This window comes from Sphaeramia orbicularis, chromosome 8, assembly GCF_902148855.1.
Source record: "Sphaeramia orbicularis chromosome 8, fSphaOr1.1, whole genome shotgun sequence".
NCBI lineage: Eukaryota > Metazoa > Chordata > Actinopteri > Kurtiformes > Apogonidae > Sphaeramia > Sphaeramia orbicularis.
In genome coordinates, this window is record NC_043964.1 from 55,034,417 (window position 1) to 55,052,514 (window position 18,098).

The window sequence follows — 18,098 nt, forward strand, 5'->3', positions numbered from 1 at the left end:
GTAACCACTTTTATATCACCCAAGCATTTCTTGGCTTTAGACTTTAAAGCTATTATATGTAACACTGCCACATTAAAATATCATAAAATGACTGGGCCTGTGTCATATATTTTTTGACTTGTGTACTTTCAGTTTATTAAATATTTCCAATAATTATTACATTTCGGGAACTCAATAATGGCCCATTTCACCAGTCAGGTCCTATCTGTTTTTTTGTTCTTATTTTAACTTAATTTTTATTCAGTTTTGCTCAAATTCACAAGGCATTTTACATGCATAAACATATCTAATCAAACATTCCCATATGGCATATATGAAAAAAATATGGATATCTGCAGTAGATATTGATTACAAGTAGTCACAAATGAAACATGAATGACACTTTAAAGAGACAAAAAAAAAAAAAAAAGGAACATATAGATGACCACTTCTGAATGCTTATTGCATTAAAAGGTTAATAATGGGACTCCATCTCTTTGTAAATATATCTGCCTGTATTCTAAGTTCGGTACATAAGTAATCTGCTCATCTGCTAATCTGATAGATTTCCCTCACTTTCTCGATTGATTGAAATCATTATTTCAAACATATAGACAGTGAAATCAAAACAAAAATCAACCAACAAGATATCAGTAATGATACGTAAAAGGTTGATAAGTAAACAACAAAAAAATCAATAAAATAAATGAAATGAAATTAAACATGTTCAAAAAGGAGTAGCAAGAATTAAAAACTTATATCATAGTATATCATAGTATAGCATATACTCCTACCCCCAGTTTCTATTCCTTATAATCACTATATACCAATTACTATTTTATATGAATATCAATTTATTATTATTATTATTATTATTATTATTATTATTATTATTATTATTATTAACAATAATATCACACATCCTTATTCCTATATACACTAATATAATAATACCCATTTACAAATTATCATACCAGTATCAGCACTTAGATATTAATAAAAAGTAAAAAACAAATAAAAACACATATACATATATAATATAAAGACATATAATATTCTATATTGTCCTATATAGTGATATAGTAATAATATAATCATATTTCCATATTTAAACTAGATATTATTAGCACATACGTGACAAATTCAAATGTTATATGCGGGAGGTTCAGGTTTCAACTACTTGATACTGATGCATTTAATTAGGGCTGTTAGAAAATATCGGTTCTGCAATATTTTTGTGACTTTTTAATGTTTAATAAAGAATATTTACATGTATTAAAGCAATCAAATTACCTATAAATATATATATCAATAATTTTCAGTGAGACTCAGTTGTCCAATCCACTGATAAAAACTGTATTTGGACAGTTTATCAGTGCTTATACATGTTATACATTCACAAAAATACATTTATTTGACATTTCTGTCGTGAAACCTCCTGTAATTACACAAGATATTTGTCAATTAACAAACAAGTCTGGTTAAACTGACAGAACTAATACTTCTTCAACGGTTAATTATCAGTAATTTTATCTTGTTGTATTATTATTATTATTTTTTACAATATTAAATTTTAAATTAACAGTTTAACCTCATAAATAGAAAAGAAATATTTGTGAAATCACAAAGCATTTGCAAATGTATTTTAACTGTATTTTTCTGTGAAAAAAGAAAAAAAAATCTTTTAAAAAATGGAAATTTTATGGTTATTCACAGTTACAGTTTTTTTTCGTGTAATTTTACATTTGACGTGTAAAATCACAGTCTATTTTTGTCATTTCATTGATATTGTCCTCTAACTTAAAAATACAGGAAAAATCTGTCAAATAAACAGTGAAAATTCTGTTAAATTACAGATTTTTTTTTACAGTGTAAATGAATTAATGTTGATATTTCTTTCAATAAAAGTTATAATTGCACCACTGTTACAATGTTGTTGGGGTTGGGGGGGGGGGGGGGGGGGGCTGGAGGTTAATAGATCTCGGGGGGCGCAGAAAAAGACTGACAACCACTGTGTGTACTAATCTACTCATCGTTGATCAAGTGCTCGTAAACGTGAAGCATTTTGCCGGAAACTGATAATATTTTATTGACCGTATTTGGAAGTTTATGCTTTTATTGTGAAATGTTGTCGGAAGTGAAGCGTGCTTTGTCCTCGTGCACAGTTGACGGATGAAGAAGAAGAAGAAGCCAGACAACAACAAGGAGCGCACGAGCCGTGTGTACCAGAGCAGAAGGCTGCCTCATCCACGGAAAGGTGAGTGAGGGGATGTGCAGGCTGGGATTAGAGCCAACATGCCGGGTTTGTTTTCACTACGGGTAGTGTGGAGCGTCTTGTTGCTTTTTTTTCTTCTTCTGCTGATGTTCGCGTATTGAAATGGAGCCGCTCCACCGGACTGACAAAGGTGCGCGTGTGGATGTGTTAACTGAAAGAACCGTAAGCTAATAACCATAGCATGTTGTCCAGAAAAAAGCTAATGTTAGCAAATTGTGTTTTATTCGCGCTTTGTTTTAATCGAACGGCCATTGTGTGTGTGTGTGTGTGTGTGTGTGTGTGTGCACGCTTTGTTATAGGCTATTATTATTATAACAGTGACACCCCTCTCAAACGGGGCGCGTGTGTTCGGTGGGGGGGCGGGGCCTACTGAAGACTGACACTAATGATCAAACTAAAGCATCCAGAACATTCGCTCTTACCAATGAAAAGATAACTATGACATTCCAAAGTGTAATTACATATTTTAAACATGACATTCACAGTGTAGAATTGGAAAATTAAAAATATATGTACCAAAACACACCCAAATTTTAAAATCTTCCTATTGGAATTTGAAAAATATATTAAATCTTTTATCTTTAACAAAAAAAAAAAAAAAAAAAAAAAAAAAAAGCTCTAGTACCCTGGCAGTTTGTAAACAATTCTTTAGAATGGACTGAACTCTCTATTGCATTTGTTGATTTATTTTTGTTAGATTTGTTGTTATTTATTTATCTATTAATACTATTATTTGGCTATTCTGCTTTGTGTCTTTTAATCTATGCAATATTTTCTTAAACTTTTTGACATCTTGTTGTTTGCTTGTTCAAAATGTATGCATTGTATACGCAAATGTTTTCAGTAAAGTTGGGAACAAAAAACATTCACTCTTACAAACATTTCATATACATAAAAATAAATCTACCAAAACACACCCAAATTTTAAAATCTTCCTAATGGAATTTGAAAAATATATTAAATCCTTAGAATTTATCTATAGAAACAAAGCTCTAGCACCCAGGCAATTTGTAAACAATTCTTTAGAATGGACTGAACTCTCTGTTGCATTTGTTTATTTATTTTTCTTAGATTTATTTATTTATTTATTTATAATACTATTATTTGTCTATCCTGCTTTGTGTCTTTGAATCTATGCATTATTATCTTAAACTTGTTTGTTCAGATGCTTCTTCCTTTTTGACATCTCGTTGTTTGTTCAAAATTTATGTCTTCTGTACCCGGATGTTTTCAATAAAGTTGGAAAAAAAAACAAAAACATTAGCTCTTCCAAACATTGTTGATAGGGTTCAGGTGAAGACACATACTGTATTATCTAACCCAGGGGTTTCAAACGTACGACCCATGGGCCAGAAACGGCCCGTGGGAGGAATTTAGTGTGATGCAAGAATTAAACTGAATATATTAACAATAATGGTGTTAAAATCATTTTAGGTCAGGTTCCAATATGATTTTGAGATCAGATAAGTAAAATACTATCATAAGAACCAACAAATAATGACAACTACAATTTTTTGTCTTTGTTTCAGTGTAAAAAAAAAAAAAAAAAAAAGGGAAGTAACGTGACAGTGTTTACATTTACAAACTACACTTTCACAAAAAAGTGAACAACCTGAACAAATGTAAATAACATGAAATGTCCGAAGAGAATTAAGTGCAATTTTAACATCATGTTCATGTTTCTCAAGTTTTTGTTTGTTTTTTATGCATGTTTTTGTTCTTCTTATTGCTTAATTCGATCATATTTGTTGTCTTTTTTTTTCATTCATTCTGTTCATGTTTCTCACATTTTGTTCGTTTTTGTCAAAGTTTTCTTCTTGTTACACTTTTTATTGTTTTTTTTTTCCTTTTCATCCATGAAACATTTTCCAGTTATACAACAGGATAGAATTACAAGAAAATATATCAATAAAGATATGAAAATCAAATGTAAAAAAAAAAAAAACAAGAAAAAGCAGCTACTAAAAAACACACACCCACAAAAAACAAACAAACAAAAAATTTAAAAAAACAACAGAGTATTGTCAATTTTGTTAAAACAGGATATGTTGTTACATTATAAGTCCCTCCAGGTGAAATAAGGCCTGGTCAGGACAATAACATATTTATCATACATTGTGGTATCAGAATACCAGTCCTTTAAGTTATTATAGGAATACCCAAGACTGCAGTCAGATCTGCTCAGTTATCTACTCTGCACTTCATCTAAAAAGGGGCCTCATATATATTTTTAAAATTTCTCCTGTCTTTTATCGATTTTAAAAATCAGTTGTTTCCTCTTGTTATTCTTTATTTTGTTCATATTTGTTGTTATATGGTTATTTTTTTCTGTTAATTGTGTTCACGATTCTCAGGTTTCTCAAAATTACTAAAAGCTTTGTGTATTTGTAGATAAACTGAGACAGAATATTATTAAAATTAAAATAGCTGGCAGAAGTAAACTCAGTGACTTACACTTGTTTTTCATAGTTTGACTCGTCCTGTAAATTATTGTATGTTTTAACTGTGTGTTGTATTTCGTGTTGCCTCTTATCCAAGACTCCCTTGAAAAGAGGTTCTTAATCTCAGTGGGATCTTTTTTCCTGGTTAAATAAAGGTTAAATATAATGAAATTTAAAAAAAATCATCATTTAATTTGACCTCTTTCATTCTTAAACATAGAGAAAAGTAAGTTGACATTATTATTCTATTTTTATGCTATTTTATTTGACTGGTCCGGCCCATTTGGGATCATATTGGGCTGAATGTGGCCCCTGAACTAACATGAGTTTGACAGATCTGATCGAAGCCTTTGTATTGAAATAATGTAAGGTTTAGCATGGTTTATCGTAGAACTACAACTTAATTCATGATTTTTAAATTTTTTTATTTATTTCTACTAACTTCTTTTATTTGCATTTTTTGTACTTATACAGTAATTTAATTCTTTTTCTTTTTTTGTACTTATAACTTAATTCATCATTTTTTATTTTTTGTATACTTATAACGAGGGGTGTAAGAAAATACCAGTTCTGCAATATATCGCGATATTTCATTTCACAATACTGGATCAATATTAAAAAGTACTGTATCGATAATTTTAGGTATTTATTCAAATGCAGATATTGTGGAAGTTCATTTTTGTTTGTTTTTTTGTCTTTCTTTTTTGTTTATATTTTATTTATTATTATGTAACACACTTTTATTAAATAATGTTAGTTCCTTCGTTGAGATTGAACTAAAATAATGTTCTGATGTTTGTTGTGAACTCATAGAATATGAACATTTGAACAGGATCTTAAACTGGAATGTCTATAAAACAGAATTTCAGTTTGAACACAGGAACATTTTGAGATTATAGCTTTAGATCCTGTTGGGATCAAATAAAAATGCGTTTAATATTTGTGCATACTTATACTGTAGTTCAATTCTTCAAGGAAATAATCATTTAAAAAAAAGAAACACAAAAAAATTGCCTTTGTAACAGTATCGTGATATATTTTGATATATCGTATTGTGATCCTAGTATTGTGATTCGTATCGTATCGCCAGATTCTTGCCAATACACACATAGGGATGTAACGATTACCGGTATAACAATAAACCGTGGTAAAATTGCCAACAGTTAGCATTACCGTTTAAATTCTAATTATCATGACAACCGTGTTTGATTACCGTAGAAAATGCCTATGTAAAGATCTGCTTTTATGTCAAATATTTGAGTATGGTTTTAATTTATTACAATTTTGAATTTATATACCTAATATGTGGAACCAATATTCACTTTTAAAGTCTTTGAAAAGGTTCATTAAGCATCAGTGTGTTATTTATGGAATAAATTATATGCATTTTTCAAATCGGATTTTATGTATTTTGTGTGTTTTCTGACCTTTTATGTTTTTATTGTAGGTTAAAGTGAAAAAATAATAGACAGATGAAATAGATGAAGTTGTGCTGAAAAAAAGATACCAAACATGGGTATAGTAAACATTTGTTTATATAGTATATAAAGGCAAAATCAAAAGGGCTGAAAAACATACTAAATAGGCTCAGACCACTAAGGGTTAATACTTGAATGTTTCTGCAACAGAAGACAATGTGCCTATTATTTGATTTTTTTTTTTTTTTTTTTTTTTTTCAAAATATAACTTTGTTAAATTATTTCAGTGTGTGTATTAGTACTTTTTGAACATTTTGAGCACAATTTAAACAATACCATGATAATAATGATAACTGTGATAATTTTGGTCACAATAACCGTGATATGAAATTTTCATATTGTTACATCTCTATACACAGCCCTACTATAACTTAATTCATTATTAATTTTTTAAACTTTATTTTTATTTATTTATTTGCTACTTATAACGTAATTCATTAATAATTGAAACCAAAATTGTTCCCCACATGTAGGCCAACAGTATGTTTCGAACCAAATTGCTGTGTTCAGAGCATTCAGGAGTATATAGTAGATGGTCAGTGGGATGCTAGTGCAGTTCGGGCGCATGTGCTCATGTGTGTTCATTTGTTTTGTTTCTTTACATATTGGTGCAGCCGAGCAGATGGAAGATGGTGGGAGAAGAGGAGGAGGAGGAGGAGGTGGAATAAATAAGGGAGGAGCGGAGGGGAGGAAGTTAGGAGTCGCAGGGGAACATGAGCATAATGGGGGGGGGCATAAAGAGGGAGAGTGAGGACAGGAAGGTGAGGAGGGAAGGTAGCAGATGGGGTTCACAGCAGTGGGAGATCTTTAATTAGTGTGTGTGTGTATGTGTGTGTGTGTGTGTGCGCGCGCGCGAACATTTTAACATTTTTCTGAATATTACAGCTTGTTCTGCACCTTACAGTTTTATTTGGACACATTCCAGTTATTATCCAGGTTCTTTACACAGATTTTTGTTCACACTTCCAATTGAATAAGTATAGTCTATAGTGTTTGCTCTGGTGTTGTATTTATTACCTCCGCCAAGGAGGTTATGTTTTTGTCGGCGTTGGTTTGTCTGTCTGTCTGTCTGTCCGTGTGCAAAACAACTCAGAAAGTTAGGGACAGATTTGGATGAAAATTTCAGGAAATGTTGATACTGGCAGAAAGAACAAATGATTAAATTTTGGTGGTGATCGGGGGTGGGGGGGGGGGGTGGGGGCACTGATCTGCCTTGGCAGAGGTCTGTGCTCTCTGAGTGCTTTTCTAGTTTATTTATCTTTTACTGTTGTTTGCTCTTTTATTCTATTTTTATTGAGTGTCATGGTGCAGCTACACTGTAATTTCCCAGTTTGGTATAAATAAAATCTGTCTGTCTATTTTTTTTTGTTCTATGTCCAACTTATTTTTTTTATTTTATCCATTTTCTTGCCCAATTTTGTGCAGTTTTATAAATTTTGTCTCATTTTTCATTAATTTTGCTGCTTTTTTGTCTTTACTCATTTTCTCATATCTATCTATCTATCTATCTATCTATCTATCTATCTATCTGTCTGTCTGTCTGTCTGTCTGTCTGTCTGTCTGCACAGGGTTCGTCTGCAGAACCTGTATTAGACTATTTTATAACTGGACTTTATGGCCATAAACAGTAAATCTCTATTTCTTTCAGTGTTATTCCTCATGTAATTGTTTTATATACTGTATGTGTCTATGAAGTTGATTTGAACAGTTTTCCATATTAGGTCTGTGCCTTATTTGTAATAAACACTAACAATAACCAAAAAGTAGCATCATTGATCACCTCAACAAATGTCCCATCACTTTTGGAAGTTTCAAAGCTGATTTTTGGTCCTGAGAGAAACCAAGTGGTTATTTAAGATAAGATAAGAAAAGATAAGATAAGATAATCTTTTAGTGATTGTACAACAAGGAAATTACAGTATTCCCAAAATATAAAGCAGAACTCACTAGAGCAATAACTGTAATTAAGTACAGAAAATATGTAATAGAGCAAAATATGAACAGTATTTACAGTAGATCTTTCACACAGCTGAGGACCATTTACCCGATAAATGCATGTTAGTTATAAAATGATTGAATATGTGGCTTTAGACTGTTCTGTATGGTTATAACATAAACATTTACCAAGCAACATTTCAGGAATCAACCATGAGACTTTTAGCCGATTGTATAAAAGAATATCCCTAAAGAGAAAAAAACATAACAAAAAACAGAGAAAGACATTAAATTATTTATTCAGTTGTTTGTATGATATATATCCCTAATTAAAATGTCATTATCTCAGCAGGCTGACTCAGAACTAGGCTGTATTTAAAATATTGCATTATGTTGAAGGTTGCACTGACTTTAGTTTAAAACACATCTGAAATATTGTTTTCAGTAGTTATTCACTTGGTGTTTTTTCCCTTTTACGTCACCTCCTCTGTTGTGTAATGTCTACTCTAGCAGAAGCAGCAATGAAGGAGAGCCGGTTTCCATGACAACCACGAGCTGTAGCAGCATAGGAACACTCAGATAGATAGATAGATAGATAGATAGGATAGGATAGGAAAAAATGTCAGATTGATAGATAGATAATTAAGTGAATAAAAATGAGTAAAAAACTTAGCAAAATAAGGGAAAAATTAAGCATCAAAATGAGTAAAGACAAAAAAGCAGCAAAATTAATGAAAAATGAGAAAATTTATAAAAACTGCACAAAATAGGCAAGAAAATGGATAAAAATAAAAAATATGTTGCACAATGAACAAAAAGATAGATAGATAGATAGATAGATAGATAGATAGATAGATAGATAGATAGATAGATAGATAGATAGATAGATAGATAGATAGATAGATAGATAGATAGATAGATAGATAGATAGATAGATTTTGTTCTCTTCTCGCTCCCCAACTTGCAATTGCAGTGTGTTGTTGTCATGGTGATGTGTAGATTAGTCACGCCCACATGCCCCTCCCCTCTGTCTCTTCCATTTGTTATCCTTGTTCCACAAATTAGTGTCATATCTCTGCCAAAGTCTTTTCTTCTTCTTCTTTTTTTGTTTTTTTTGTGTAGTTCTGAACAGTAGCCCTGTCTACTTTGTTTGTGTGTCTGCTGTGTTGTACGAATTCCAACAACCTGCCCAAACTACAGTTTTCAGGGGAATTCACGCCTTATTCAGTGGTTTTCCTTCTAGATTATACTGACAAAAAACATAGTGATCATGTGAGTAATTAACATTAGGCTAAGGGAGATGCTAGTGGGTGGAGTTTTGCGTCCAGATTAGAGGCTGACAGATATGGGGTTTTCTAAGGTCGATGCCAGTTTTTTAAGGTTTGGTCAGCTGATGGCCGATATCTACAGCCGATATTTAAGCACATTAACTGTAAAATACAACTGAAACACTCAGATAATTAAGATTTTTACAGAGCAATATAAATGAAATTATTAATACACATCCACGTAGTACTCTTAACATTTATCTAACTTCAAGTGCTGCCCACACAGATGCCTGATCAAATATCTTATAAAATTCAGATTCACATTCAGATTTATTAATTGTCATACAATAAAAACATCCCAGATGCTGTTACAGAACAAAATTGCAAAATGAACAGCACAAATGAAAAACACAGAAAAGATTTTTAAAACACCATCTAAGGACAACCCATGTAAATGATAAAATATTAACTCCGTCATGCATAGTGGTCAGTACAGTGGACAGCTATTCTGCTGCTGTACTTTTGTATGTTCATGGATTTTGTTGTTTTAGTTCCATATCAGCCAACACAGTGGACACTTATGTATCATCTCAGGGCTCGTGACTGCGACTGAATTACGGTCGCATGCGCCTGAGAATTTTGGTAGTGCGACTGTTTTTGAGATTACGATCGCACGGTGCGCCAATAAAAAAATGAGCGAAAATTAATACGTGCGCCTAGAATAATGGCTGCAGAAGTAACTCGTCAGCTGAAAATAAACAAGCTCCACGCCCCGCTGACTGAAGCGGAAAATCTAGTCCCCGCCCCCTCGCGTGCGCATCTCTGCGGATGGTCCAACACTGCATGACTTCGATGCACTGCCAGCGGTCAGGAAGTACCTACACTCTGGCACCAGGTCAAGGAGGCCTGACTTCAGGCGTGGTGTAGACCACAGTGACTAAGGGGCACCAGGTCAAGGAGACCTGACTTCAGGCATGGTGTAGACCACAGTGACTAAGGGCCTTTAGGCCATGAAATCAAAAAGTTGGTTGTTGCAAATAATGGTGTGATTCGTCTTTCTTCTCCAAGAACCAACTAAAGTATATACCACACATTGACAATTGTTTTGCACCTGTGTCAATGTAAGCTTTTTCTTTCATACTCTATTCAAATACTTTATTCTAGGTTGTTAACATTGCTTAAATACATATAGGAATTAGGGCTGCACGATTAATCGATTTTAAATCGAAATCGGATTTTTTAATTAGGACGATTTTTAAAAAAGGGAAATCGTAGAATCGATTTCATCTCTCTCGTGCCTGCGGGCCGTGCGCTTGCAGGCTCCCGTAGGCTCCTCCTCCTATCAGTGACAGCGGTCTGTCACAGAACTCCGTGCAATGGCTGGACTTTAAATGTGTTCATGAACCCGCAGTACTTATACCAATGTAAGCCGTGGCTTCACGCACGGATCCCGCAACTGAAATAGAACTGCATGCGGATCACTCATCTTCCGTTGTCCCGGATCCGTACCGTACTGTCTTCTTCCGATCCGGGTCCGGGTCTCGGGGTCATCAGCCTCAGCAGAGGAGCCCACACAGCCCTGTGCACACACACATCCACCCGCTCCAGGATAGAATCCCTCCAGTGTGTCCTGGGTCAGGTCTATTCCACGCACGGATCCCTCAGTTTAAACAGAACCGCATGTGGATCACTTATATTAACCTGGTCCACGCACGCACGCACGACTGATGCCTGTCACTGACTTACATTGGTATCACTTCTGTGGGCCCAGATACCCAGGGAAAAAAATAAAATTAAATAAAATTAAAAAAACAACAACAACAACACACACACACACACACACACATATATATATATAAAAAATTTAAATAATTAATTTAGTCCTCTTACTTGCTAAATTTTTCATTCACAAATGTAAGTTCTGTAACACAAAAACAAATATTATTTATTTTTTGAAAGATGTTGAACTTTATTTAAAGCTGTTAGATAAATCTGGAAACAAAAAGGCTATAAAAAACATAAGTATTTGCTCTGATTTGGACATTGTATTATAGTGTATTCCCCCTGGCAAACTTATGTTATTTTCTTGTTGCATACATTGTTTGTATACTCTACTTCATTCAATATAGATTTAATTAAGAAAAAATAAACTTCTGTGGGTTCATCACGTGATACCATCACAGATTTGAGGTCAGAGCAGTGCCTTGCATTGTGGGCTGCTCACGAAAACAACATGCTGACTTCTGTTGTCTTTTGTAGTTTTACCCAAAAATCGAAATCAAAATCGAAAATCGAGTTTTTAGAGGAAAAAAATCGGGATTTTTTTTTTTTTGCCAAAATCGTGCAGCCCTAATAGGAATATTACTTGGTATGGCCAAGAGTTTTGCTTGTTCTCCAAATTTTTTATATAATAGTGGTGCGCCTAGATTTTAGCCTGTGCTCCTAACTTTTTAGGGTTAGGAGCACAGTGCTCCTAGGTCAAAAAGTTAATTTTGAGCCCTGCATCTCATAATACACTGCAATTCATACCATTACTGTAACTTTGCTGTTCTTGACAAACCTGATCTGCACTAACACGTTTGAGTGTAAATCAAATGCTTGTTATTGTTATTAGATTGCATTTTTTTTAAACAAAATTTGTTTCTTTTTGCATATTATCTCCATGAAGTGAGTAATGACTAGTATTAGAGTATGTTAAAATGTGAGAAAACATCAGATTAGCTGCATTAAAAAAATTTCTTTATTTCATAGATTTCACACAGTATATCAGTAAATACACATTTCTTTGCTTCAAAAATTAAACGCATGGTGTCCAGCTGCAACTCCATGAAAAATACGTTCATAAAATATTTTCAATTGCATTGGTTTTTTATAAATTATTTTTATTTTATATTTATAAATATAAAATATATTATTTTTATTTTATATTTTAATATAAAAATATTAACAAAAACAATAAGCAACAAGAACAAAATGAGCCACAAACTGAATGAAATTGAAGAAAAAACAATAAACCCATGTAGTTGGATCAATGCCAGTGGATGGATACACTTGGTGTATGTTCAGGTCATGAGAGATTTGACTGAAAAAGACACTTTTCTGTAGTTTTCTCTGTTTTTGTTATAATAACCCTCAATTGTAATTCTCAGCATGATGATTAAAGTATATGAATTAGGCATGCAAATTATCAGTTCAAGGGTTTTTCTTAACCGGGGAACAGGGGCGCTGCGCCCTCATACTTTCAGCTAGCGCCCCCTTACCGAAATTCCGATCAATACCGAAAAACGATCTTTTCCCGGTGAAACTACCACAGTAACAACACATGACAATGTGCCAGGTCATCAAAAACGATATAATTATTCCAAAACTATCTCGTAAACATAGTAGGTAGACCGTCTGATGGTTCAAAACGACACGAATTGGCGTCTTTTCATCCCCCCTGCTTGGTCGCTTCGCTCCCTTGCCTACCTGTGCTCCCTCTTACTAATTTTTTCTAGAAAAACCCATGCAATTAATCCATTAATCATTAGTTGGTTGACCTTATCGATCGATTAACAATTAATTGATTAGCAGCGATTTTCCTGGGAACCTGAATTTCTCTTTTGATAGGTGCTGTAAGAATAAAAGTTAAATACTGTTTGTATACTTAATGAAAAAAACATGTCATATTCCTTAATGATTGATTTATTGAACTATTGGATATAGAACAGACAATGGCATTTATGGAGTAGAATGAAAGAAATTCAACAGAGAAATAAAATAAAATAAATGGATGTGAAGAGGGGCAGTTTAGAACAAAGGGGCAATTCTGAGTTTGCATCTGTGAATCCTGCTGTTTTCACCAGTTCTTTTGTCTTCCCTCAGTTGATAATGTTGTCCACTTGTCTCTGTCTGTCTTCCTCAGACTGACTGAAGCTCTACGATGCCTGTGGCCTCCACCAGGACAGAACCGGGTCAGAACACACACAGTCCCTCATCAGCTCTTTTTTTCCATATGATGACAGTGTTTCCTATGGGTTTTTTATTCCTGTTCACGCCTGACTTCTGTTATTTATGAAATGTGACGAGGACAGGGTCCATAACAGACTAGTACTCAGAAGTATTCAGTAATATTCAGTAGTATTCAATAATATTCAATAGTATTCAGTTGTAATCAGTGGTATTCCGTAATATTCAGTAGTATTCAATAGTATTCAGTAGTAATCAGTAGGTTTCAGTAATATTCAGTAGTATTCAGTAGTGTTCAATAGGAACCTTAAGTCATCCTTAAATACTGGGTGTCATTTGTCAGTGTGTGTTTTCCTCTTGGTCGTTGTTCTTGCCACCCTTTCCTTTCATGTGTGTTTGTGTGTTTGTGTGTACAGCGCCCCAAGTGGTGGACGCCATGAGTGACAGCACCACCAGCTCCACCACAGCCAATGACCTGGACCTCATCTACCTCAAGGGCATCATGGAGAGTCCTCTGGTAACACACACTAACACACACTAACATACACTAACACACAAAAAGTCCTCTGGTAACACACACTGACACACACTAACACACACAAACACACAAACAGTCCTCTGGTAACACACACTAACACACACTAACACACAAACAGTCCTCTGGTAACACACACTGACACACACTAACACACATAAACACACAAACAGTCCTCTGGTAACAAACACTAATACACACTAACACACACAAACAGTCCTCTGGTAACAAACACTAACACACACTAACACACAAACACACACTAACACACACGAACACACACTAACACACACTAACGCACATGGACACACACAAACACACACTAACACACAAACAGTCCTTTGGTAATAAACACTAACACACACTAACACACTGACTGTTTCCATGGGTTCATTAACTAACACCACTAGTCCTTATATTATTATATTATTATATTATATCATTATATTATAGTATTACATTATATTATTATATTATTGTTACTACTATAATACTGAGTCAACCTCATGTTTAACCTTGACTTGTCGGTTTCATAAAAGCAGCACCTACCACCTTCTGACCACAGACTAGTCCATTCTTCTGGGAGGTTCCATGGACCTTTTTAAGCAGATAAAAATGAATAAGTGTCACAGGAGACATCTGTCCCTTTGGTTTTCATTTGTCTGATTAAAGAGCTAAAGCGTATCGTTATCCTCATATCATAATGACCTAAGTTCGGGTCCGGACCCAGAGGCTGTCCCATATGGACCCGGACCTACAGCCGGTGGTGGGGTGTTTCTGTTTTAACCGGTGCATTTTTACAGTAGTGGTTTAGTGGATGAGGAAATGCACAAACCAATTGCATGCGTGTTATCCATCCCATGTGATACCACTCAGCCAATCAAGTGTGTGCATTCAAAGTGGTAAACAGAGTGACTGACAGCGCAGACAGATGAGAGAGTTAGAGGCAAGTTACACATGAAAAGACAGAAGAAAGAAAAACAAAGATACATGTAGAGAAAACAGGGGGAGAGAAATAGACGAGTGAGATGGAGAAAGACGAGGAAAAGACGAGTGAGATGGAGAAAATGGAGAAAGTAGAGGACAAGACGAGTGAGATGGAGAAAGACGAGTGAGACGGAGAAAGACGAGTGAGATGGAGAAAGACGAGTGAGACGGAGAAAGACGAGTGAGATGGAGAAAGAGAGAAAAGAAAGGGAAAATGTGCAGCCCTAATGTTAGAATAAGTTGTTAAATGGACGTTAATTTTGACCCAATATTTGGCTGTGGTGTAAGATTTACTCGACTCCACACACTCACTCTGATTCTTGTGTGAGTGTTGTTCTTCGTGGTGCTGATGTTTCTAACAGAGTGAGTGTCGTTTGTCGTTGTGTAAGTGTTGTTTGTCATTGTGTAAGTGTTGTTGTTTGTCATTGTGTGCACCAGGAGCAGGAGGAGAGCCTGAAGGAGCCTCGTCTGTCACCTGTGAGGGACAACAACGTGGAACTCCTGCAGGAGATCCTCAAAGACCTGGACCCCTTCACACACCAGTCAGACACTGCAGCTGAACTGGCACAAATACTGACACAGCCCCACTTCCAGGTATAACACACACACACACACACACACACACACACACACACACACACACACACACACACACTGGTATACAACACACACACACACACACACACACACACACACACACACACACACACTGGTATACAACACACACACACACACACACACACACATACGTACTAGTATACAACACACACACACACACACATACTGGTATACAACACACACACATACTGGTCTACAACACACACACACACACACACACACACACATACCGGTATACAACACACACACACTAACTGGTATGCAACACACACACTGGTATACAATACACACACATACTGGTGTACAACACACACACACACACACACACACACACACTGGTATACAACACACACACACACTGGTGTACAACACACACACACACACACACACACACACTGGTATACAACACACACACACACACACACACACACACACACATACTAGTATACAACACACACACACACACACATACTGGTATACAACACACACACACACACTAACTGGTATGCAACACACACACTGGTATACAACACACACACACACTGGTGTATAACACAAACACACACACACACACACACACTGGTGTACAACACAAACACACACACACACACTGGTGTACAACACAAACACACATAACACACACATACTGGTGTACAACACACACACACACACTGGTGTACAACACAAACACACACACACACACACACTGGTGTACAACACAAACACACGTAACACACACATACTGGTGTACAACACACACACACATATTAGTATACAACACACACACATACACATACACATACTGGTATACAACACTCACACAAACACACACACAAAAATACTGGTATACAACACACACACACACTGGTGTATAACACAAACACACACACACACACACACACACACACACACACTGGTGTACAACACAAACACACACACACACACACTGGTGTACAACACAAACACACATAACACACACATACTGGTGTACAACACACACACACACACTGGTGTACAACACAAACACACACACACACACACACACACACTGGTGTACAACACAAACACACGTAACACACACATACTGGTGTACAACACACACACACACACACACACACACACTGGTGTACAACACAAACACACACACACACACACTGGTGTACAACACAAACACACATAACACACACATACTGGTGTACAACACACACACACACACTGGTGTACAACACAAACACACACACACACACACACACACACACTGGTGTACAACACAAACACACGTAACACACACATACTGGTGTACAACACACACACACATATTAGTATACAACACACACATAGACATACACATACTGGTATACAACACTCACACAAACACACACACAAAAATACTGGTATACAACACACACACACACACACACACAGCTTGGTTGCTTGGTTTCCTCAGACCACTGCAGGTATTTGATGCAGTTTAATCTCTGATACTGTGTGTCTTATGTTCATTTTCTCCTTGTTTGTTTGTTTGTTTGTTTGTTTTCTCAGTCTCTTCTGGAGACTCACGACTCAGTGGCATCCCAGGCCTGTGAAAGTCCCCTGCCCAGCCCATGTGACTTTGTGGATCATGAACAAGAGGACGGACTCCCAAACAATCCCCACCCCCCTCCTGATGCCATCCGGATGGTGGGCATCCGTAAGGTGGCCGGGGAGCACCTGGTGGGTCCTGTCACGTGTGTGTGTGTGTGTGTGTGTGTGTGTGTGTGTGTGAGATCTGTTGGACTGGTTTTCTGCTGTGGCTGTTGGACTGTAACTGCGTTCAATGGTTTTTCAGGGGGTGACCTTCAAAGTGGACAGTGGTGAGCTGGTCATAGCCCGTATCCTCCACGGTGGAATGGTGGATCAACAGGGGCTGCTCCACGTTGGAGACATCATCAAGGAGGTACTTTATACCCATTATGCCAGTGGTTCCCAACATTTTTTGGCTCATGACCTCATTTTAACATCACAAATTTCTGGCGACCCCAGACATTCAAAACAGAGACTTTATTTTGGCTTACATTAATTTGTTTTCGATCATGTAATAGTTTGCTGTACTATGTTACAAATAAACGTTAAATTTAGAGGACATTTAGTCTATATAATGTGTATTGTTGTGGATGGAGGCAGTAAAACCAGGTGCAGATTACTGCACAAACAGAGAATTGGATTTTCCTTGGTCAGAATATGTACAGTCAGTCCAGATTGGATTCACAAGGCTGACAGTTAATACTGAACAAACAAAAACTGAAACTATGAATTATGAAAGAGCTGCAGCATCTGAAACTGACCACAATGAACATTTGACAGAGAAACAGAACCACAGTGCTGCAGTTTCAGACTCACAGTTGGTCATGTCTTTTATGGATTGGGATTGTCTGTCTCATTTCATGTTATATTTCTTATTAGTAGCTAATTTTTATTTTATTTTTATTTTTATCAATTACTAGAAATTTTAGGCCACCCCATTTGATTTCCAGGCGACTCCAAGTGGGGTCCCGAACCCAAGTTTGAAAAACACTGCATTATGCTCTATTATGGATTTATGCATCATTTGGGGCGGCTGTGGCTCAGGTGGTAGAGCAGGTCGTCCAATAAAGG

General features: G+C 35.7%; 1 protein-coding gene across 2 annotated transcripts in view; it reads left to right on the plus strand.

Annotated features, from left to right (window-relative positions):
• The first annotated feature begins 2,155 nt into the window (after positions 1-2,155).
• The window catches only part of LOC115423520 (MAGUK p55 subfamily member 2-like), a 38,536-nt gene continuing 22,593 nt past the window's right edge, over positions 2,156-18,098 (plus strand). Inside the window, exons 1-6 of one of the 2 annotated variants that reach the window (XM_030140374.1) lie at positions 2,156-2,236; positions 13,281-13,329; positions 13,741-13,841; positions 15,285-15,440; positions 17,007-17,177; positions 17,293-17,400. In XM_030140374.1, the coding sequence (XP_029996234.1) occupies positions 13,299-13,329; positions 13,741-13,841; positions 15,285-15,440; positions 17,007-17,177; positions 17,293-17,400 (567 nt within the window). In that variant the 5' untranslated portion in view covers positions 2,156-2,236; positions 13,281-13,298. Of the gene's footprint in view, positions 2,237-2,295; positions 2,385-13,280; positions 13,330-13,740; positions 13,842-15,284; positions 15,441-17,006; positions 17,178-17,292; positions 17,401-18,098 lie in introns of those variants that run through there. The other variant, XM_030140375.1, reaches the window with a different exon arrangement.